Source organism: Cucumis sativus, chromosome 2 (assembly GCF_000004075.3).
Source record: "Cucumis sativus cultivar 9930 chromosome 2, Cucumber_9930_V3, whole genome shotgun sequence".
Classification (NCBI taxonomy): domain Eukaryota; kingdom Viridiplantae; phylum Streptophyta; class Magnoliopsida; order Cucurbitales; family Cucurbitaceae; genus Cucumis; species Cucumis sativus.
Genome location: NC_026656.2, coordinates 16956971 through 16981604, shown reverse-complemented (window position 1 = coordinate 16981604; position 24634 = coordinate 16956971). Strand labels below are relative to the sequence as shown.

Genomic DNA, 24634 nt, shown 5'->3' with positions numbered 1-24634 from the left:
TATATATATATATATATATATATATATATCTGGTCACTTATTATAATTTCCTCTTTTAATTAGAAAATAAATACTTTGGAAGAAAATTTAATTCAAAAGATCAATTCATGGCCATATTCAAATAGTTGGGTGAAGGAAACACGAAGAACGTAAGGTAGCGTAGCTTATTCAAATGTCATTTATCCCAACAAGATTCAAAGTATCAAAATGCACTCAAGAAGATGCCTTGGTCTGCAATTCAACCACCTCCTTCCAAGATTCCCTGCCGGAGATTTCATTCCACCACCGGTCCACGTTCTTCCTCGACGTGAAAAGCTCCGCCCTGTCCGCCACATTCACCAGATAATGCCCGTTTGGCAAATGAGAAAGATCAGCCAACGAGAACTCATCTCCGGCCAAATACCGACTCTCTCCCAGTCTCTGCTCGTACACATCAAGCACCTTCGACAGCTTCTCCTCGTTTTGCTTAATCGCCTTCTCATCCTGCGGCAACCTCATCCTCGGCGCAAACGCCAGTTGAAAAACAAGAATCGAGCTTGCCGGATTGAAGCTCTGCCCCTCCGCTTCAATCCACTGATCGATCGAAGCTTTCCCTAACTGATCCAGTCCGTACAATCCTTTATTCCCCTTCTCCGCGTGTTTATCGCAAATGTAGCGGCAGATTGCTCTAGATTCTGCGCCGAATCACAAATCCGCACAATAGGAAACCCTAGATTTAGTTAAGAACGAACAGTTCGAAATTCAGGAGATGAAATAATTGGATGATCGATCGAATGCCAATTACCGAAGAGGGAGATGCTTTCGTCTTGGAACGCAGGGACTTGACCGAATGGCTGTTGAAACCGGACATTGATGAGTAAAATGAGAGTTGTACAGAGAGATCCATTGGGAAGAAGATTGAAAATGTACCTGAATCTTGAGATATTCCTGGCTCTTGTGTTCTCCTTTCGCCATGTTCACCGGTAAGAGCTGAAACTGGACGTCCTTTTCGAGAAGACAGGCAAGTACTCTGGAGACGGCAGTGGACAAGGGCGGCCCGTACACTTTCACCGGCGTGGCCATTGGATTTGATTGGGTTGGTATGGAAACAAAGAGAAACGGAAGCAAATGGACTGTGCGCGGGTTTTCAGCATAAACCTTATCTCTTTTCTCTATAAAGTTCGATTTTGAATTACGTACTCATCTTTGTTAATTAATACATAATATATTAATATCCCAATAAATTTTACAAAACCACACAATTTTACTTTTTATTGTTTAATTTTATTTTGTTGTCATATTGTATAAATATTTTGATATAAACATAATATTTTGATTTATTTTTTTTATTTAAATATAGTCTTGCCACCAAAATTATGATGGTTCAAAAATTATAAAACTTTCTTTTAAAATATTATTTACAAAAATTTTGGTTATATGAATTATTTTGAAGCCCAATTTCAAATATAGATTTAGACACTTATAAACCTCTACATGAAGTATATAGCATTTATAAAATATTAACTTTTAATTAACTTTTCTAAATAGAATAAGTGGACAAAATATTTAAATATTTACTCACTCATTCAAAAAATTCATTGACTTTATCATTTTTCTTTTAATCATCTTTTTCTATTTCTCTACGACAATTTTTTAAAATATTTTCATTTGCTCTTCTTTTTCGTATTATTTGCAATTTTTCTTTTCCTTACCAAAGTTTATCATAATTTTTATAGTTTTAATGACTCCTAAAGTTTATCATAATTTTTATAGTTTTAATGAAAGAAAAGTCACATACAAAATTTCAAATAATTGAATTTAGGATCAATTGAAAGTTGACAATCTGTCCCAATTTGAAATTGAACGCATAAATCGTTAATCTTGACGTTGGCGAATGTTTTCATTTGGATTAAATAAAATAATTTCGTTCCATTTAAAAAAATCATATTAGATTGTCAAATGTAAACGATTTGATACAAAAATAACCAAATCTAAATGATTGTGTTTTAAATATAAACGATCCAAAAGAAATGAAATCTAAATGATCGAAAAGAAATAGTAAATCTAAACGATCTTGTGTTAAATCTAAACGATTTCGTAAAAAAAAATGTTCATACCAATTAATCACTCGTATTTTTTATATCTTCTATTGTTATATACATATATATTTTGTCGCTTCGTTACATTTTTTAATGACTCCTAAAGTTTATCATAATTTTTATAGTTTTAATGAAAGAAAAGTCGCATACAAAATTTCAAATAATTGAATTTAGGATCAATTGAAAGCTGACAATCTGTCCCAATTTGAAATTGAACGCATAAATCGTTAATCTTGACGTTGGCGAATGTTTTCATTTGGATTAAATAAAATAATTTCGTTCCATTTAAAAAAATCATATTAGATTGTCAAATGTAAACGATTTGATACAAAAATAACCAAATCTAAATGATTGTGTTTTAAATATAAACCATCCAAAAGAAAAGAAATAGTAAATCTAAATGATCTTGTGTTAAATCTAAACGATTTCGTAAAAAAAATGTTTATTGTAATGCCCCACGAAGAGGGGAAGAAAAAGAGGAAAAGAAGGAAAGGTATATATATTATTTTTATTAATTTAAAATAATAATAATAATAATAATAATAATGAAATTTTTATTATTATTTTTTCCTTTTTTCTTTTTCTTTTTCTTTTTCTTTTCTCTTCTCTTCTCCTCCCGTGCGCCCTTCCCCTTCTCCCCGTTCGCACCGCAGCAACCGCCATCCATTCCTCTTCTTCTTCCGTTCGCAGCAGCCGTCGGCCGCCGCGTCTCCCTTACTGAACCTGAGCGCCGCGACCTCCATTCCGTTCTTCATCTCCGTTCGCGAAGCAGTCTTGCAGCAGCCGCCGCGTAACCGTTCTTCATCTCCGTTCGCGAAGCAGCCTTGCAGCAGCCGCCGCGTAACTGTCCGGTCCAGATCTGTGGCGCCGTTGCTCTTCCGCCGCTGCCCAGCCGTCTCAGCCGGTTCTGTCTCCGTCGAAGCCACGGTTCTGCAACCGTCTCCGCCGGTTCTGTCTTCGTGAAGCCCTGCCGCGCAACCTCTGTTTCGAGCCGCCGCCCATTCCGTTCTCCTCTGTTTTCTGCACTGCCGCGCGACTCTCCGACCTTGATCGATTTTGAGGCAGCCCGCCACGTCTCCTTTGGCCGACCGCTGACCGACCCACACTTAGGATTTTTGCTGCGAGTACGACAGTCGTGCGTTGAGGTGTGCTGCTGTCTCTGTTTTACAATTTTATCGAGGTTGCTTTGTTGGTAACAACTTAAGTATGAATGGTAATTGGTTTCAAAGTGGTTCAAGTGTTATGGTTGGAATGTTTAGCTAATTTGTTAATTGGTTCTTGAAGGTGTTGGGAGTAACGTTGGGCTCCCTTAAATTCACAACCAATTTGTGAATTGTTGAGGGTTCAGTTCGCCAATATATCGGTGAGTTGGAACTTACGTTGAGGAAAGTAAGTGAGATATGTATCGTGGAAGTAATTGAATTTTGTGTTGTTGTGCTTAGGATTGTTTCGAGGACGTTTGATTAAGGAGCTTCCCCAACTTTGAGGTAAGGGATTTTCTACTGGACTCACCTAAAGTTTTTGAGTTGTGTTGGACTGTATGGATGATGATTAAGATGTACATGTTGATTGCAGACTAAATGTTTAGTGTATGTTGTATTTGACTGGAAACATATATATGTACATTGATGTGTGAATTGATGTGAATTGCCGAAAGTATACATGTGAATGACTGAAATTATGCTTATGTGTACATGATGATATTAATAGATTGTGCTGTATAAAGATTTGGATGTGAACTAGTGAATTTGTTTCGGTTGGATGTGGATTATACTGAACTGTGGTTTGTGCTGGTGAACTGAGGGGTGTATTGACTGTATAGTTTGTTTGACTGACGTATTAGTATATTATTGACAGACATATGACTAAAGTGAGATAAGTTGACTGTTAGGACGTCGAGAGAAAGAACTTTATGTTTTGAAGTAACTGAAAGATGGATTGAATGGAATGAGGGGATAAATTGTTAGGTTGTATTGGGATGTTTACCTTGTAGGTGTCCCACGGGATCACCAATTTATTTTGCACCTTCGGGAGCATTTGACTGATATGTGTTTCTGCAGAACACTAGACTGATATGAACGTCCCTCGGGGCGTTAGACTGATATGTACGTCCCTCGGGCGTTAGACTGATATGTACGTCCCTCGGGGCGTTAGACTGATATGTACGTCCCTCGGGACGTTAGACTGATATGTACGTCCCTCGGGGCGTTAAACTGAGATGTGTATCCTACGGGATCATAAGACTGCGACTGTACAGGGTGTCCCAATAGAACTTTAACAATTTATTTTCCCCTGACGAGACCAGTAGAGGGTCTTTTTCCCCTGACGAGACCAGTAGAGGGTCTCTTACTGAGTATTGTTATACTCACCCTTCTTATGTTAAATTTTCAGGCAAAGGAAATAAAGGTGGCAAACCGGCGAGGGGCAAGAAGGAAGCGTGATTGCCATAGGAAATGTGTCATTTTGCTTCCGCTTATGATTTCTTTTAAGGTTTAAGATGTACTAAAACTTAGTTTACAAACTTTTATTTGTAAATAGTGTTATTGTTAAGTTTTCTTGAATATTTGAAAATCAGGCCTGACATGTTTTGTTTTTTTAAATTGACTTATGTTTCAATTTGTTTCAACCAAAGTTATTTATTAAAAATTAACGACCTCGACTTACCCAGAAAAGTTGGGCCGTTACATAAACGATCTTGTGTTAAATCTAAACGATTTCGTAAAAAAAAATGTTTATACCAATTAATCACTCGTATTTTTTATATCTTCTATTGTTATATACATATATATTTTGTCGCTTTGTTACATTTTTTAATGACTCATAAAGTTTATCATAATTTTTATAGTTTTAATGAAAGAAAAGTCACATACAAAATTTCAAATAATTGAATTTAGGATCAATTGAAAGTTGACAATCTGTCCCAATTTGAAATTGAACGCATAAATCGTTAGTCTTGACGTTGGCGAATGTTTTCATTTGGATTAAATAAAATAATTTCGTTCCATTTAAAAAAATCATATTAGATTGTCAAATGTAAACGATTTGATACAAAAATAACCAAATCTAAATGATTGTGTTTTAAATATAAACGATCCAAAAGAAATGAAATCTAAATGATCGAAAAGAAATAGTAAATCTAAACGATCTTGTGTTAAATCTAAACGATTTCGTAAAAAAAAATGTTTATACCAATTAATCACTCGTATTTTTTATATCTTCTATTGTTATATACATATATATTTTGTCGCTTTGTTACAATTTTTAATGACTCCTAAAGTTTATCATAATTTTTATAGTTTTAATGAAAGAAAAGTCACATACAAAATTTCAAATAATTGAATTTAGGATCAATTGAAAGTTGACCATCTGTCCCAATTTGAAATTGAACGCATAAATCGTTAATCTTAACGTTGGCGAGTGTTTTCATTTGGATTAAATAAAATAATTTCGTTCCATTTAAAAAAATAATTTCGTTCCATTAAATAAAACTTTTATTTGGACTAAAGTCTAACGACTAAAAAATCCTACGTTAGCTCAAAGCCTAAATCCAAGATAGTTTGGCCCAAGTGCTAGGTCCATAGACCAATCAAGCCCACAAGAGAGCTCTGTTAGATAGGAAAGTTCTTCATTTGAAGGGTTAAAGAAAATTTTACTCTATATATAGATAGAATTCTTCTAACACGCTCAATCACACCTCAAGTTTTTTGGAGATATAAATACTCTTTCAAAACTCCACTTCCATACATTAAATGACGTGCGTAGTCAACCAAGAGAGAATTAGAGGATTAAGTACTAAAAAATAACTACATCCCACATAATCAACATCAACAAAATTCAACTTCATTCTAACAACCATTTGCAATAATTCCATTTATTTTAACAGTATACTTGGAAAATGTATAAACTGTAACAATATTCTTAAATCCTTCTGTATTATATTTTGTTGTACTTTATGTCTTTTTAAATCTTATAATTTCTACGTTAGGTTAGTAATATCTTTTCGAAAACTAAGAGATGAAATGTTTTTGAAAGAAAAAATTGAGAACTCTTATGTACTTTTTTAAAAATAGATTTGAAAATTTAAATATATAAATGATATTTTGTAAGTAATTAAAAATAAATGTAAAATTAAACGATATCTTATGAGAATAAATCAAATTTTAATATAAATTATTGTATAGATAAACGTTCATCACCATATAGATAGAAGTTGATGGCAAGTTTTCCAACCCAAAAATCCTCCCATTATTATTATTTATTTTAGAATAAAAAACATGGTTAATTAAATAAGATATTGGTTAAATACAATCTTGGTAAGTTACTAGAAAATTTTAAAGAAGTTCAATGGATCTTTCATATATAGTTTCACCACGGGTGGATAAGAGAGTAAATCTTCTACCAAACCACGGTAAATTTGATAACATGAAATACAATCCAAACTTTGTGAACTATATGACAAAGTAAGACCCTCCATTTTTGTTCTCTATAGCTGGAAAAAAAGAGTAGAATACTAACATCTCCTATGAACAACTCCTTAGAAATGAATTGATAAAAGTGGGAAAAATTAATTAAATATTTTTGAAAAAAATGGAGAAAAAATAATTATGACAGAGTCTGTAGATATTAAATAAAAAGCAGCCAATAAAAAACAAAAATGACTGAAAAATAATAAATAAAATAATAAATGATGAAAAAGAAGAAAGGCAAAGAAACCAACTCCCTCCTTGGTGCTTCGAGCAGTGTACTCATGAGAGATTCCACGAGTAGCATTTAAGAACAACACCAATTCTCTCTTTTCCATTTCATTTATATTATAAATTATGAAGTAAAATTTCTTTAAATAACCCTTTTTCTTTTCACCATTTCGTTTTTCTTTTCTTCTCAAAAAGATTAAAACCTATATTAATCCATAAAGAAAGAGTATTCATATCTAACTACTTAACCTACTCCAACCTCTGCTATTAATTATTCTCCTACTTCTTATATATATAATGCTTAGATCAAGTTTTAACATCTCATCAAATTATTCCATTTTTATTTACCTTCCAAATTAATTCAATTATAGTTCTTGCATCATCATTTTCGTATTTCTCTTTCAAATCTTTTGTTTTAATTACAACTTTTAAGTTTTGTATTTAATTAATTAAGATCCTCAAATTTTGTTTATGAAAAATGAAGTTATTATTAGTGCATGTTAAAACTAAAAATCGTATAAATTCAAATGGATGTAATATTATTCTATTAAGAAAATTTTTATTTGAATGAAAATGATCCTAAAAATAAACCAACATAAGCTAAGGCATAGGATTGAGGGATTAAAATATCTCATAATAAAAGTTTCAAAATAGAAGTAAAAACATACCCGGCATTAATTTGTTAGGGTTTATGTGTGTGTGTATATTCCTTTTCTTTTGTTTTTGATAAGAAAAGTTTGAATTTTCGTTCTTGAGAAAGGAAAATTTGAAAATTGAAAAGAGTTATTATTATTAGAGAGTAGTGGGAAAATTAAAAATGGGAATATCCATGGCTGCAAACCCTTTCTGCTACACATTGAATGCATTGGTCCTTTTTTAGGGTTTTGGTTGTCCATTGCCTTTAATGCAATTCCCCCTTTCTCTTCTTCAAACCCTAAAACCCTTCTCACCACTCCTTTCTTAAATTCCATCTTTCTCTCAAGACATTCCCCACTCCCACAAATCCCCTTTCTCTCTTTTTTTCTCTTCTTCTTTTCTTATTCTTTTCTTATTCTTAGAATAAGGTCATTTCGTGAAGCAGTAGATGGAGTTTTGTGTTTGTTTAGCTTGAAATAGTTGCTATGATATTGGTCCGGTTCACTCAGATCAGTACCCAAAATTAACTAGAGTTTAATTTGAAGTTTAAATTGAGTCTGATTGAGCCGCGCCAATATCTCAGTGCTCTTTCATATTATTAATAATCTTGGTTGTATCACTTCTTGCGACCCCTTTGGAAGGTACCTTTCTTTTTCTTTTTCCCTTTTTTTCTCTTCATGCAACAAACTTTTCAAGATCTGAACTGCATAGACTTTGCTACAAAGATGCATCTTTCCACTTTGATTTATAATTGCATGCTTGGGGTTTAAAAAATGGTGTTATAGGTTAGAGATCTAGCTAGTTTGTAATATTATGATGTCATAAGAGTATACATACATACATACATATATATATATTTACATAAATAGTATGAAATAAATATATATGTAAACTTATTGTAGAGAGACTTTGAAGCTCTGGTTCCATAGGAGACAGTGCATGTTAATTATTCTTAAAATTATAGATTGACTTTGACAAATTATATTAAAAGTTAAAAGTTTTAATATTTTATTAGAGTGACATAATCCCATATCATAGTCAAGTTCAAATATAATGAAGTTATTGTGTGAAGAATAAAAATAAAACTTTTGAATTTCTTAAAAATAGACCTATTAATTTTATGCTAGGTGAACTTTGACTTGATAGTGTTTTGTTTTATTTACTAAACTTCATGACTTAAAATAATGTCCATTAAAATTAGTGTGTATCCATATATCTAAAGTTTAGATTTTAACTTAACATATTTGTGTATTAAAAGTATATAGCTATGTAATTGGTTTATATGTTTCTCAATTCATTAAGCTCTTCAACAACAAGGTGGGTATTTGAAAGTTGATTTCTAATTATCACAAAGCATGCAAAGGCTTCTGGTCAGCCTGCTGTTATAGTTAAATATGTTTTTGTAGAGATTGAAGAACATTAACTTTTAAGATGATATTTAATGTTGTTATCTATTTGAGCAATGGTTGCTTGTGGAACTTTTGTAGATGGATGGATTTCATATAGAAAGTTATAAAGAATTTAATTCCCAGGGTGTTTTGGCAGCTAGGAAGAAGTTGAGATTTTCACTTGCAATTTAATCATATCTGTAGTTGGATGACAAATTGAAAGCTCAATAGTCAATATTCACCAAATTTAATGCTCTTAATAATTTCAACATTAATTTTGTAATTTTTATCAACCAATCCAATTTCTTTATAAAGAAAAACATTTACCTTCACTGTGAGGGTATTCATTTTATAAAAATGATATTCGAAATGTATCAGGATTTATATTATATATTATACGTAAGACATGAGAGTATCAAATATCTCAATAACAGAAATTGACAAAATTTTTAGAAAGAAAAGTAGATAGCACCTGTTTTTTTTTCATATTGCAAATATAACAAATATGATAAGTAATATTATATATATTAGATGACTATCATAGAGTTATCTGTTTCTAAATTTGCTATTTTTGTAATTTAAAAAATGTAGTGTCATAGACTCTATTATCATATCTTTTTTTTGTTATTTTTGCAAACGTCCCTATCAATAATACTTTCAAGTCTATTAATATAGTGTATAAACAATATATACCTATATATATCAAACAACTTCCAAGAATGTCAATGACTCAAATAATATATAAGATAAGTCAACTTTCAAGAATATCAATAATGTACAAGCGACATCATATGTTAAACAACTTTTAAATCTAACACATCAAATAACTTTAAAAAATATAAAGAGATTTAGCAATATATCACATGTATGAATGAACTTTGGAAATGTACAAATAGTATATCAATAGATATTAACAATTTTAAAGGTCAATAGTTTATTATCATCATTAGTCAGGGATGCAAGAAAAATTTGAGAAGCAAATAAATTGCGTAAATTGATGGAAACAACTGGTCAATTCAAGTTGAATTAAGTTGATCACTTTGCTAATCCTGAGTTGAAAAATGAAAAATTGAACCGAGATGGAGTAAACATTGAAGTTAAATGAAGAGGGTTTTTGTTAGATTGGTGGAAAGGTTATGAGTTTTGGTAAGTTTTGCAAAATGATTCTAAATTCTACTATACATACTAATATGGTTTCATTTAACCTGTTCAATACTCTTTAACAAATGTATACAAAAGCTCATGTTGTACGAAAATAGTTAGGTCAACATTTCTCCTTTTTTTCTTTTTTTCCACGAGAAAAAATGAAGATCAATGTATAGATCTAAACATTGCCTTTACACTCAAATGTGCATTATATATACATATATATATATATATATATATATATATGTGATGTAGACATTGACTGAATCCTTCTTTTGACCCTAAACCATAAGATAACCTAACCAAAGAAAGATTTCATTCCATTACGGTGCCGTTTCCCTATTCGGAGTACACAATATAAGTCTCAATCGCCGCCGTGTTAAACCCATTGAAGTTGGATCCTGCTGCTGCCGTGTAAGCCCCCATCTTCGGAAAAACCAACTAATCTCCCACCTCCAAATCCGGCAGCTGCTTTCCGGTCAGAACTGTATCCAAAGCGTCGCACGTGGGGCCAAACACGATTGACCTGTGCATTCTCCCTCCGCCACACGTGGGGTTTTCCCGGTTTGATTTCACTGCCAACGCCTTGCAACTCAACGTCGCATGATCGTATAGTATACATTTCATTGACCCATAAATCCCATCGTTAATCCAATACTCCCTCAGATCTCCCCTCACCCGTTTTCCGATGATGTGGACGGCTAAAGTGAAAGCCGATTCCGCAAAAAACCGCCCCGGTTCAGCTATGAGGATGGTATTCAGTTCCTCTGGAAAATACTCTTTTATGGCCGACTTTACTGCCCCCGCAGCTTCTTCGAATTGGGGTCCGGCGGTGAATCCGCCGCCGATATTGAGCACATTCATTGGAGGCAGACCAAGTCGGACTGCCGTTTCGAAAACCCCTCTAGCAGCGGCAATGGCGGCTGAATAAGCACATGTTTCAGTAGCCCCACTTCCAATGTGAAATGACACGCCAACGACGGAGAGTTCAGCCGATTTAGCAGCTTGGAGAAGAGGGATAATTTCTTCCGGCAGCGTGCCGTATTTGTTTTCCAATGGGCATCGAGCGCTCCCGTCGTCGGATGGTTTAATCCGAATCAACAGAGCGAATTTTGGGTGGCATCGTCGGATCTTCTGTATTTCGTCGACAGAATCAAAAGTGGTAAGGTTAACGCCGACGGAAGAGGCATATTCAATATGGGATTCAGGTTTGCAAGGATTGGCGAAAACGATTCGGTCAGGTGAGACGCCCAGGACTAAAACAGATTGGATTTCGGCCCGACTAGCACAGTCGAAATTGGAGCCGAGGGCGGCCATGGCAGCGAGGAGGTCCGGGTTGGGGTTGCATTTGACGGCGTAGAAAGGGTGGACGGTGGGGAGGGAATGAGACCAGAGGTCGAAAAGGGTGGCGACGACGGCTAAGTCGAAGGTGTAGAAAGGTTTGTCGGAAGTTTTGAGAACAATGGGACTGGAGGAAATGGAGGAGGCCATGTTGGGGAATATTAACCTAAATTAGAGAATTTAGGCTAATTATATTACATTCCTTATTTAATTTGTGTAATTTAGATATTTATATAACAATTGATACTCTTGCAAAATATAGAACATTTATCAATAAAATAAAGAAAGAATATTCTTCAACATATTCTCCTACATGGTATCAGAGCCTAAAAACCCTAGATCTATCTCAATCGTCGCCGCCAACCGCCCGTGAATCGACGAGTCTCCGCTAACTCCAAGAAGCGCTGCGTCCCGAATCATCTCTGTCCCGCATCTTCATCGCGCCTCGCAGCCGTTCTGCCACATCCAGAACAGTTTCCGTCTCGCGTCTTCATCGGTGTCGCGCTAACGCAAAATACATCATCGGTGTTGCGTCGCTTAGTCGCAGCCTCGACGTCGCACGCGTCGTCTTATCAGTTTCTGTTCCATTCTGTCTCCATCCGCGAAGCGCCAGTCTACGCCGCTGAGATACGCGCCTCGCAGCCGTTCTGTCTTTATTCCTCTGTCGCTCCAAGCCGCACCGACTCCTCTTCCAATCGTGAGTGCAAGACAACGTCTGCCCACCGACGCCGCCCACCAGATCTGACGAATCTTCAGCCGTTTGTCTTCAATTTTTTGTCTCCGTTCACAGCCGTGACCCTCTGTCCGTATTTTGTCCATTATTGCAACCCAGCCGTGAAGACAAATCTTGGCCGCGAACCCCTGAATCCAGTCGTGTTCTCGCAGTCGTAACTCAGCCGTGAAGACACTCACCTGTCACGAATCCCAGCCTTGCGAATCTCAGTTGCAAGATACAGTAAAACCCATATATGACGAATCCAGTCACGAATCAGTCAAAACTCAGCCGAAAATCCTCATTGTTAACCTCAACTGCGAATCCAAATGGAGAGAGACCATATCTTTAGACCCATTGGTACAATACTTGATGGTACAAATTATATCACATGGGCAAATCAAATGAAGAGCTTTCTTATTGGAAGAAAACTATGGCGCATTGTAACTGGCGACATAACCAAACCAACTGCACAAGACAAGGACAAGGAAGGAGATAACAAATTCATTGAACGTCTCGAAGATTGTGACAGTAAAAATCATCAAATTATCACCTGGCTTGGTAACACTTCTATTCCCGCTATACATGCATAGTTTGATGCTTTTGATGATGCTAAAAAATTATGGGATTTTTTGTCTACACGCTTCAAATCTATTGGTTTAGCCCACTATTATCAACTGCACAATACACTTGTAAATCTAAATCAAGATATTGGTCGGTCTGTCAATGAATATTTGGCAGTTCTTCAACCCATTTGGACTCAGCTTGACCAAGCGAGCATCAACAAAGATCATCTTCGCCTTATTAAAGTCCTTATGGGATTACGTCCAGAATATGAATCTGTTAGAGCTGCTTTACTACACCGGAGTCCCTTACCATCATTGGATGCAGCTATTCAAGAAATTCTGTTTGAAGAAAAGCGTCTTGGCATCAATTCTACTAAACAATCTGATGTTGTCCTTGCCAGCACATACACTCCCAACAGAGCCTCAAATATGTTTTGTAAGAATTGTAAGCTCTCTGGTCACAAATTTATTAACTGTCCTAAAATAGAGTGCAGGTACTGCCATAAACATGGCCACATTCTGGATAACTGCCCTACCAGACCACCCCGACCTCCTGGCACTTCCACAAAAGAGAAAAACTTTACTAAACCTGGTCCCTCATCTGTTGTTGCTGCAACCTCTGATGATTCATCCCTCATTCAGATAAGTGATCTTCAGAGCTTATTGAATCAACTAATTACTTAATCCTCTGCTCTTGCTGTCTCGTCAGGTAATCGCTGTCTTCTTGATTCTGCCTGTTGTAATCATATGACCTCTGACTTTTCTCTTATGTCTAGTTCTAGCCCTACAAAATATTTACCTCTTATTTATGCTGCTGATGGTAACTATAGGAACATCTCTCATACGGGTACCATTGACACTCCCAGTTTACATCTTCCCCATACTTACTGTGTTCCTAACCTGACCTTTAATCTAGTGTCTATCGGTCAATTATGTGACCTCGGCTTAACTGTTTCCTTTTCTCCCAATGGTTGTCAGGTTCAGGATCCGCAGACGGGACAGACGATTGGAACGGGTCGCGAAGTGGGAAGATTGTTTGAGCTCACATCACTTCGGGTTTCATCTCCTTCTTCCATCTCTGCTTCAGTCACTGATTCTGACACATATCAGTGGCATCTTCGTCTTGGTCATGCTTCTTCTAAAAAACTTCGTCATTTAATTTTTGTTAACAATTTGAATAATCTTACTAAATTTGTTCCTTTTAATGGTTTGAATTGCAAACTTGCTAAACAACCAGCCTTATCTTTTTCTCAATCCATCTCTAATTGTGATAAACCTTTTGATTTAGTGCATTCTGATATTTGGGGTCCTGCCCCAACTACTACTGTTCATGGTTATCGCTATTATGTTTTATTCATTGATGACTACTCTCGATTTACATGGATTTACTTTCTAAAACATCGTTCTGAATTATCTTGCACATATATTGAGTTTGCTAACATGATCCATACTCAATTTTCCTCTCCCATCAAAATTCTTCACACTGATAATGCTTTGGAATATAAAGATTCCATCCTTCTTTCTTTTCTTTCCCAACAGGGCACTATTGTTCAGCGCTCTTGCCCTCATACCTCTCAACAAAATGGGTGTGCTTAGCGCAAACATCGTCACATTCTTGACTCAGTACGTGCCCTCCTTCTTTCTGTCTCTTGTCCTGAAAAATTATGGGGTGAAGCTGCCCTTACATCAGTATATACCATCAATCGTCTTCCTTCTTCTATCCTTCAAAACACCTCTCCATTCGAAAGACTACATGGTATTTCCCCCGACTACTCTAAACTCAAAGTTTTTGGTAGTGCCTGCTTCGTTCTTTTACATCCTCATGAACACAATAAGCTTGAACCACGTGCTCGTCTCTGTTGTTTCCTTGGCTATGACACCGAACACAAAGGATTTCGTTGTTGGGACCCTCTTTCCAACCGACTCCGGATATCTCGACATGTCACCTTTTGGGAACACACTATGTTCTCTCGCTTGTCCTCCTTCCACACCTCTTTCTCTAGTCCTCATTCTTTCTTTACTTATACATCTGTTGATCTTTTTACTCTCTCTAAACCCACATTGGATACTGAGCTTGCACACTCCTCACCTGCTACTGCGAACCCGGATCCACTGTCTGTCTCCAATGATATTCCTGAATCTCTACCTGCTACTCCTTTTCGTCGCTCTACCCGGGTAAGAGAACCTCACACTCATCTCACTGATAGATTACCATTGTTTTTCCACCATTGTTTCCCTTGTTGAACCCACCTCTTATCAAGAGACATATCCCCTATGCATCAGCTGTTGGTAGCTTGATGTATGCGATGTTATGTACTAGACCCGACATCTGTTATGCGGTGGGGATAGTTAGTAGATATCAATCAAATCCAGGATTAGCTCATTGGACTGCTGTTAAAACTATCCTCAAGTATCTTAGGAGAACGAGGGACTACATGCTTGTGTATGGTTCTAAGGATTTGATCCTTACAGGATACACAGACTCTAACTTTCAAACTGATAGAGATTCTAGGAAATCTACTTCAGGTTCAGTGTTCACTCTTAATGGAGGAGTTATAGTTTGGAGAAGTATCAAGTAAGGATGTATTGCTGACTCCACCATGAAGGTAGAGTATGTCGCAGCTTGTGAAGCTGCCAAAGAGGTTGTCTGGTTTATAAAATTCTTGACTGATTTGGAAATTGTTCCAAACATGTCAAAGGCAATTACACTTTACTGTGATAACAGTGGGGTTGTGGCTAATTCTAGGGAGCCCAGAAGCCACAAGCGTGGAAAGCATATTGAACGCAAGTATCACTTGATTCGAGAGATAGTGCATCGAGGGGACATGATCGTCACACAAATTGCTTCGGCGCACAAAGTTGCTGATCCATTTGCAAAGTCTCTCACGGCTAAGGTGTTTGAGAGTCACCTAGAGAGTCTGGGTCTACGTGACATGCCACACTTAATCTAGGGCAAGTGGGAGATTTACTGGGTGCGTATTGTATGCCCTAGTTTCTTGTTTTGTGTACTATTATAGTGATTTAACTTTTATGTTGTACACCCCACTAGCTTTAGGACAAGTGGGAGATTGTTGGGATTGATGTCCTAAATCTTGAAGTTTTGTAGTTTGTAATTGTATATATTATACAAACATTTTATTTATCTAATAAAATAAAGTGTGTTATTTTATTTGACATTTAGTTGCACTAACCCACAAAACCAATAAACTAACATCCAAGGTTATCTTATGTAACCTAAACATGTATGTGGAGACATACAAATGGATCATGTTTAAATGATAACCTAAATGGTTTGTAGTAGATGGATAAGGCTGAATACCTTATTCTGGTGACACTACGAATACGGCCTGCTTTGTAGTTGTTACAATTGTTGTAAAGTGCTACAAATGATTTGATTCTAATCATTCATGTCGAGACATTAAAGCAGAGGTATTCTATACAAAGAGTTTGTATAAGATCGGACCACGAAATGAATAGTCTCTCTTATTAACACCGTTACTAGTTAAAACTACATTTCACCAAGATGACCATAGGTGACTTGACCTGAATCTTGAGTGAGTTGTGAACTCCTGCCTATGAAGGCAATTCTTTGATTTGCATGGGTGAGAGTGGCCTATATCACCGACTCAATAAGCCTACCATTTTGGGGATTCGTTTGATTAGGGAGCTGGAAACACAACTACACAAGAAAAAATTCACTCTTTCTCTATAGATAGAGTAAGTAGAGAAATTGCTCTCTTAAGGGTTGATTCAAGGGCTTGAACAATGTGGCGCCACACCCTCTCTTGGCTCGAGAGGAGTTTCGTTATAGTGGGACTATAACTATTGTTCATTAGAGGAATTTGTGGTACTTAAGGAGTTAGATGTAACTACAGGGGCAAAACGGTAATTTTTGGCCTGGCTGTACTTATGAGCAATTTGTGAAGTGTCATTGCACTGTTGATTGGTTATATCTAATGGACACAAAAATATATCTACAGTAAGAAGAGTGCAACTATTGGTCTTTAGTGGAATGACTGATAGCTAATGAATAGTGATTAATTTAATTAAAGAGTTTAATTAATTAATCTCACATCATTGGAGCTTTAATCTGTAGGTCCATAAGGTCCCCTTGTTAGCTCAAGATAAATGTGAATCAAATTTATTTTGGTTTAATTTGAATCGTTCAAATTGATTAAAGGGAATAAATTGTATATGATACAATTAATATAATCTATTTGATACATTATAATGTTATGAGAGAAGTTAATATTTGAATATGATTCAAATAATAATAATATGGATTCGATTCATATTAGAACTATAGATCATATGAGAAGATCTAAACCATTAGTTATATTATATACGATATAATATAAAATTAATATTATATGAGATATAATATTAAATTAATATTATATAAGATATAGTATAATTTGAATTTATATTATATTTATATTTATATTAATTCAAATAAAAGAATAACTCCCAAGTAGTTATTCTACGTAATGAGAGAGGGAGGAAGTTATTTTGGTTAAGATATAGAAAGGAGGTAAATTTTTTGAAAAAGAACTCTCTTGTAAAGATAGAAAAAGTCTCTTCAAATAATTTTCCCTTGTGTATTTTTTATCTTGAGGATAACAAGGAGAAGATTTTGTGGTGTTGCTCGTGCGGTTCATTGAAAAGTTTGAGACTTCTTGGAAGGTTCTACAAAAGTTAGTTAGGTGTTTTCTCTGTGTTTCAAATTGAAAATTTTTTGCACGGCGTTCACACGTTTCCGCTATGGAAATTCAATTCCTTCAATATATATATATATATATTTTATCGATATAGTTGTAGAAAGTTGAAAATAGAATGACAAAGAATATATAATATGAGACTCGATTTTCAAAGTAAAGATGCTAAAAATAATGTCTATAATATGTAGGTAAAAAGTTATAGTTTCACATTGAACATGCACAAGTGTTAGAATGATATGGTAATACATTTTTCAATGGAAAAAAATGATACATAAAAGACATAAATTAATGAAGAAAAATCTCAAAATTATACATTTCTTAAGTTTCGTGTTAGACCGGTTGGCAGCGGCATGTTGTTTGAGACTTTAGGTTTTTTAGTTTCCATTTTTCTCTCTTCTTTTCCAATTTTTCTATACCCTTCTGTTCAAAATTGAATTATTTTTTCACTTTATGAATAAAATGGCATCAACTTTGAATATATTCGTTGATTAAAAGAAAATTTGAATTGTTGGACTAATTCCATTAAAATATGTAATATAGATTGTGATAGACATTTATTAGAGCTTAGATATCACATTAGTGAAAAAATTTCAATGTTTATAAATAAAATAAAACAAGTTTACAGACCCTATAAAGAATGTGGCTTAAAATAAATAAAATTAAATACATTTCTTTTAACACAGTTAAAAAAAATCATTAAGTGAATAATTCACTCTTTGATGGTTAAACAATGTTAATAACAAAGAAAGTTATGAGAGTAGGTTGAAGAATTTACTATGGCTATTTTTTGTGTTTCTGTTCCATTTCTCGAACAAATAGGCCTCTGTTTTTCATGCTTGAAAGTGAATTCAAAAAGGGTAGAAGCTTACGTAGTAAGAGCATCAGGGAGGTTAGATCGAGCTCCGAGGACCTTACCACCAAAGTCAGGGAAAGTCTCGTGTCCTCTCAACGGACCTATCTTCCCACTTTGGCTGACCTCAATCGGGTACTTTAGGAGGTGCCCTTGTAATGGCGCATACTCCATCGCGGTGTATTTCTTCCAGTTATCTTCAGCCATCTTGTTGACTGTCTTTACACAAGTTAAACTTTCTGGCTCCTTGAAGCAATCGTCAATGTTTCCCAAATGTTCAGCCCAGAGAGACATTCTGTAGCCGTAAACCTGTGACATAGAGATCAATAAGTTCAAATGACATTTGGAATACTTGGGATGGTCTTTATCCATTGAATTTTTTAAACAGAGTTGTCCGAGAACCTGGCCTCGTGGATGTCGTTTCATCTTCCCCCATGTGTAACTTGGTTGATATGCACCCATCGCAATCTCAGTGTCCCTTGATCCAGCCATTGATCTTTGATTTATATTTGCTGACCCTACTACTACATACTCATCATCAACAATCATTCCTTTCGCATGCACATATATCATGAATCTACGGAATTTTTGCGAGTCTGAAACCTGAAAATTTAGAAGTATATGTTCTCAGATCCTATATCTTGTTTTCAATTGAGTGTGAAACTAAAATTTATACCTTGCAATGCAGTATGCCAATTAGGCTGAAGCTACACTATTGGAACATAATGAAATCGGAGAATGATTTGTTAAACATAATGCCAACTCTACAAGTCTAGTTAACTTAACCAGCATAGGAAAGAGAGTTCCTAAGTTCAAATCTCTATGTAATCTTTATGAAGAACAGAGAAGTTTCAGAGCACATGATTACCAAATCTTCACTCTTGGAGGAATGACCAGAGGAACATGCCAAGTCGTCGTGTGGTTCCCTATTGCCAAGACAGTAGAAGTTTAAGTAGTCTGAGGGATGAGCGTTCTCAAAATTCTTATATTTCAACTCTCGTCCAATGATTTCGTACATCATTTGGATTGTCTGACCCTGTGAACGTAAGAGAGTAATTTCAAACTTAAGGAGGCCAAACCAGTATTCAAAAATTCAAAAGAATGACAACCAAAAATTCAACAGCATGAAGGTATCCTCAACATTCATAAATCTATTCACTTCTTACTATTGCAAAATCATTGTGCCAAACAATGACAGCTGACCTCATTACCTGCCAAAACAGGATTTCTTGCACAGAAACAGAAGAGGGAGCCCCTTCAGGCCACATTGGTATCACAACGTAGACAGCAAACCTCTCATTGGCTCTTATCTTACTAGCAATCTTCAACGCCAACTCCATAGGAATGAGATTATCAGCACCTGCAACCCAGAAAAATAAATAAAAAGCAAAAAGGAAAGAAGTTATTATTTAAATTCCTTGAATATCAATGCAAACTTTGTCAGAAAGAGTATCATCTTGAGCAAGAAAAATAATTCAACCAACAATTACATCACTTAACTACCAAGTTTTCTACTTGACATTTAAAAACACATTACTATTCTCTTAAATACTTCCGCACATCCATGTGCCAAAAAAAGCTTCCTGAATGATCATAAGCAATCACCACTCTCGTTTTAATATCCATTAAGTGTCAAAGTATCGATATATATGTCAGACTAAGACATGTTATCCAAACTAAAGTACATGCTTTTTAGTTGGTACTAGTGGTAAAACCTGCTTCTTTGTACGAAGGCCATGCAAAGGATGATCCAAGAAAATACTGATTCTCAATGTATATGAAGTGTTGGGCAGATCTTATTGCTTGAATATATGCTGTTTGAATGCTTTTATCAATAACCAAATTTTTTGCACAAACCAGATTCTGCAAAGAGAAAACCTCACTATTAATAATCAAAACGCAAATATATAGCACAAACAATTTAGACATAATTTAGAAGTAAAGGAAGTCGAGCACTCTAGAGTAAACAATGTGAAACATGTATTTGTTAATTTACTCAATCAAGAAAACGGCAGACCTGCAACTCAGCTTGAAAGACATCTTTGGGAAATCCTTTCAAAGATCCTGAATCTATGGATCGGAAAACCTGTAAAATGAAAAATTGTTCACCCATATCATTATTTTTAAAATTCAGAAGTTGCACAAGATCCACTTCAGAAATTACAAACATCAACCTGAACATGCCAGTTGCCAGGATCATTTTCCTTGGAAACCCACAACAAAGGATCGTCGTTGGGGACTGATTGAGATGGACTAAGTATCCAAGATATGCGTTCCAACTTTATTAAAGCATCTTCATGCCAATGTGATACTCTTTTGAATCGCTGACCCAATTCAGACCATTTTGTGGCTTTTCGCCATCGTTGTTCAAAGTTAGTAAGCACATCATATGCCGCGGGCCCTTCAATTTTGCAATGTAAATCATGCCATGGCTGCCGAGGACCCTTTGTACCTCCCTGTCAGATAATTTACAAGAGATATTAGTCAACAAGTATGCAAGAGCATAAATTAGTTTTTCATAGGTTACATAACTTAAGGACTGACAAATGTTTTAACTACAGCAGGTACTCACGGAAAAGGTTGGATTATGATAATCTTCATTAAATACAGTGTCAAGATCTTTTAACAACCGGTGCTCAGGAGTATCGTAACGGCCATCGCAAAGGTCGAGCCCTCCAATAAAAGAAGTTATCTTCCGATAATTTCCAGATGCTTGTGTATCGACAATCACACACTTCTGGTGATGGGTGAAAAGCGTTCCCACGACCTAAGCATGAGATAAACCAAAAGTTCAGTACACTGCTCATAATAATGTATCCCATCTACAAAAACCTTTCTCCCATAAAATTGAAAAGATCGAAGTCAATAGACAAGTAAATGGTAGGAGGGGTATGGCATGGAGGAGAAAAATCAATGTATTCACAAGGTAAGAATTGAAACTATTCAGGGATCCCCAACCACCCTGAAACGCTCTATCATCCAATCCACCCCTCCATCAAATCAATTTAAGCACAAGAAAGTGTGGCAATCCTTCTCTATCCAACATAAGCTCAGTATGCTGATTTAAAACTACTGCACGAAATTCCAAGGCAAGTGAAAATATAAAACTCAGAATGGTGTTGTGGCCAATACATAATGGCTCCTGAAAGATCTACAAATCGTTTTACCAAGCTTTTATGAGGACTCTCTTTCTTTAGTGTGATAGAAAAGCTCACTTTCACAAGTCAGAAATTGCAGCAAAGGAGAAACTAGGTTAAGTACGAGCATACCACAAAGTCCTGACTATTGTGATGTGACCCAAGAGTACATCCCTCAAAGCAGTAAGTTAAAACAAATAATCAAAATCTGCATCAGATATTTATTTTATCAACTTTCCATAGAAATCCATTAAGAGCATATTACTAAAATTTTAAATCAAAATGATGCAAATAGAAAGAGGGAGAGTAAACTGAAACTCATTTCCTCTAGAAATTTAATGATTTCTACATTAAACATAGTGAGAAACGGTAGACTACCAAAGGAGGGCAATTTAATATAACTCAAAGCAGGGGAAAATTGTTGAAGACCAACATGTAACTTAACCATGGTATAAAGCGTGCCTGTTGCTTAAAAATGCTAAGCTTACTGCTGGCATATCGGGGTGACAGAACACATGACACAGAAGAGTGCTTGAAAAACTTCCGGGTCTCCTCATCATGAGTCTGCATCACTCCAGTCTGCAATTAAAGTTCATATCTAAAATTCATCAGAAAAACCATCTTAAAAGGCATTAACATGGTATGATGATGTTAATTGATCCACAAAAGGGAAATACAAGAAACTAGAAGACACTGAGCTTCTACACACATCACTGATATTAGTCCTTTTACCACAAAGAAGATTCTTCTTGGATTATTTTTCCTTGGCTGTAAAAGAACACAGCTGTTATTCATCTTTACTTCTACACTAAAGGATTCATATTAGCTACCATTGGCAAACTCCCTATTGAGATCCCTGATAGTGAGGAATGTGCTAACCAGGACATCCGTTAATCATTAAAACATTAAAACTGCACGAACAACTTCTAGGACAAAAATTAATAACATGTATCTCGTTTTAAACCGTCCAACAAATGCTACAAGGCACGTGTTTGAAAGTTTCCAACTAGTGCTTCACTGATAAACTGAAAATTTTGAGAAATTTCACAAGCCAAATGCCACCACTGGTAACTCACAGTCTTCCGTTGCATTCTCAAAAACCACACGCGTACATACACGCAAACCAAGAATTTCCTTAATTGCATCTCATGCTTACCCGAAATAAACATGGAGCTAATGCTAACTACTTTCATACATAACAAAGAAACCAGAAAGATGGCTCTCGCAAAGCAGAGTTCATTTTGAACAATGTCAACAAATAAGGGAAAAAAAGAAAAAGAAAACGCATGAATTTAATAGAACTCCCACCGTATTAATGAAGAACTTGCTGTGGGAAGTCTTGTCATCCCAAACCAATAACAAGACTCGCACCCCTTCTTGTGACTTGTACTTGAGCAACTCTCCCAAATTCAAATTTCCACCATTAGGCAACGGCTTTGAAGGCTCTCTCACAAGCTTCACCTTATGATATATGGACCAACCGGCAATGTAGACTAAATGGTGAGCCTCCAAAATCGCATGGCATATATCCTCCCAGCAATTCTCATGTTGATACAGATTCCCCTTTTCCAGTTCAATCTTCTCCAACATGGACTCAGGAACGTGCGCGTCCTGATAAAGCGTTACCGAACCCCCATGTCGTACCGGAAAATAGCAATTCCGAACGCCAAAATGTTCTGGATCGGCCGCAATGCCATAACGGTACAGAGGATTGTCCTCGCACTTGGTGAATTTCATTTCCAAACGCACAGCCGAATCCGGCTTCGGCGGTTTCCCGAACGAACCGATAAGCGGAAACCAATCATCAATGATTTCGCCAGAAAGAACTCTACGCGCAGGGACCGTTGCAATACCAATCAAATCCGCACCAAACACATCATTATCCTTGACATGAAACTCCACCTGCGAGACCGGATGAGCAAGAGGAATATTGAAGTGCTCATTCCAGACAGGGTTCTGCGAATTCGAAATAACTCGTGTCCGAGCAACCGTCGATCCAGCAAGACAAACGGTAACGTAGGGATCACTAGTAATAATCTTCCGGCGATGCTGGTGATCCTCCTTATCCTTTTTCTTGGAAAACGGTGTCTGACAAGAAGTAAAAACGGTAAAAAACCGTCGAATACGTTCCGATAGCATATCCATATTAGGCAAACGGCGCGCCTCAATGATCTTCAAATCAAGGTCGCCGTGAACGTACACCAACGGCTCCGTATCATGACCGTTCATCATCAACAAAATTTCCAGAAATGAAAAAAAAATGGAGATGAATCAACAAAAAGGCAAATGAAGAAATCCAACAGCCGGAAGGAGCAAATTGAGTAAATATAATCGAAAACAAAAAGGAATGGAGGACGGCGTTAAGAGGATAATGAGAATTACAAGCCGTTGGCTAACACCGGAGGAAGACGAAAGCCCAAAGCGGAAAGAAGGAGGCGTCGTTTATTAAGATGTAGAGACGGCGGTTTTCCGGTAGTCTCCGACGCAGCCAACGGCGAAAGGCGGAGCAGAGGAAAAACGAGGGAAAAAAAATGATAATAGAAGGAGGAAGGTGAAGCTGTGGGGCTATGATTTTGACATGCTATTTAAAGATCGGACACGTGGCGCAAATCGGATCCGAATCAAACTGCCTTTTTTTTCATTTCTGAAATTTTATTATTTAATTGGGCTTAAGCTTTTTGCTAATATTAAAATATAATTTTACTTCCCATTCTTCAATGTTCAAAGACTTCATTTAATTTTTAATATAATGTATAGTCACATTCAAATCTCTTAACCGACCTATTTTAAATATGGGTTTATGGTTTCAATTTCAAATATAGCTTAGAGAAAGCAAAAATTAGTTGGTTTATTAAATTCTTCAATTTTTAATTGGCTTTAGACTTTTGGTAGGTATGTACTTCGTGTATAACTTTTACAACACAAATTTAGACTTTTGATAAATTGTAATGTGCAAATAATTGTGTGGACTTCAATTCTTTTTCTTCTACTATCCAATGTTCTATTTTGGTGTGTTTCAATTTTAGCTTTATTTTGGTCATTTAAATATTGATTCCATGTAATTAATAACATAAGTTCAAACCAAATATGTGTTAGATGGGGTTGAGTAACAAAATATCGATTGTTTTTAAAATAACAAAATATATTAAAATATTTACAAACTATAGTAAAATTTTGAATTATATCAACAATAGTTTTTTTAACACTATAACATATCAATAACTATTACTAATAGAATTTCGATAGGTGGTAGATATTTTATAAAATTTGCTATTTTTGAAAATTTCTCAAATAAAGAGAATTGAAAAATAGCAAACTTAAAAAAATTTATAGCAAAATTTCAAATTTTATGATAGAAGTGATAAAAG

At 35.7% G+C, this 24634-nt stretch overlaps 3 protein-coding genes and 1 long non-coding RNA gene across 4 annotated transcripts; 1 reads left to right on the top strand and 3 right to left on the bottom strand.

The window, feature by feature from the left end:
* Positions 1-71: 71 nt before the first annotated feature.
* On the bottom strand, positions 72-1197 carry LOC101213523 (glutathione S-transferase). Its single transcript, XM_004142942.3, has 3 exons — positions 910-1197; positions 785-833; positions 72-674 (listed from the first exon to the last, which is right to left on the bottom strand). Exons 1-3 carry the CDS (start codon positions 1060-1062, stop codon positions 214-216), a joined length of 663 nt encoding a protein of 220 aa, XP_004142990.2. The 5' UTR covers positions 1063-1197; the 3' UTR covers positions 72-213.
* Positions 1198-2647: 1450 nt separating this feature from the next.
* Positions 2648-4533, top strand: LOC116402016. Its single transcript, XR_004214373.1, has 4 exons — positions 2648-3223; positions 3363-3441; positions 3521-3565; positions 4470-4533. It is a non-coding gene; the product is annotated as an uncharacterized LOC116402016 (long non-coding RNA).
* Positions 4534-10060: 5527 nt separating this feature from the next.
* LOC101212960 (ornithine decarboxylase-like) lies at positions 10061-11433 on the bottom strand. Its single transcript, XM_004143026.3, is given in 1 exon segment — positions 10061-11433. A coding segment is annotated over 1 exon segment (1152 nt). The 3' UTR covers positions 10061-10281.
* A 6464-nt stretch (positions 11434-17897) lies between these two features.
* On the bottom strand, positions 17898-23833 carry LOC101213442 (phospholipase D delta). Its single transcript, XM_004143027.3, has 10 exons — positions 22575-23833; positions 21729-21845; positions 20702-20896; positions 20304-20585; positions 20147-20215; positions 19845-19992; positions 19341-19489; positions 18998-19165; positions 18532-18732; positions 17898-18438 (listed from the first exon to the last, which is right to left on the bottom strand). The coding sequence occupies exons 1-10, from the start codon at positions 23496-23498 to the stop codon at positions 18145-18147; spliced, it is 2547 nt and encodes an 848-aa protein (XP_004143075.2). The 5' UTR covers positions 23499-23833; the 3' UTR covers positions 17898-18144.
* Between the last annotated feature and the right edge of the window lie 801 nt (positions 23834-24634).

Bases quoted from the DNA above. Each gene is read 5' to 3' on its own strand.
- LOC101213442 (XM_004143027.3), bottom strand. From the start codon at position 23,498: ATGATGAACGGTCATGATACGGAGCCGTTGGTGTACGTTCACGGCGAC. The intron at 19,993-20,146 runs GTCTGCCGTTTT...TTCTCTTTGCAG, and splicing joins TCTTTCAAGCTGAGTTGCAG to AATCTGGTTTGTGCAAAAAA. The intron at 18,439-18,531 runs GTTCTCGGACAA...TCTATGTCACAG, and splicing joins AACGACATCCACGAGGCCAG to GTTTACGGCTACAGAATGTC.
- LOC101213523 (XM_004142942.3), bottom strand. From the start codon at position 1,062: ATGGCCACGCCGGTGAAAGTGTACGGGCCGCCCTTGTCCACTGCCGTC. The intron at 834-909 runs GTACATTTTCAA...CGGTTTCAACAG, and splicing joins AGGAATATCTCAAGATTCAG to CCATTCGGTCAAGTCCCTGC. The intron at 675-784 runs GTAATTGGCATT...GATTCGGCGCAG, and splicing joins CGAAAGCATCTCCCTCTTCG to AATCTAGAGCAATCTGCCGC.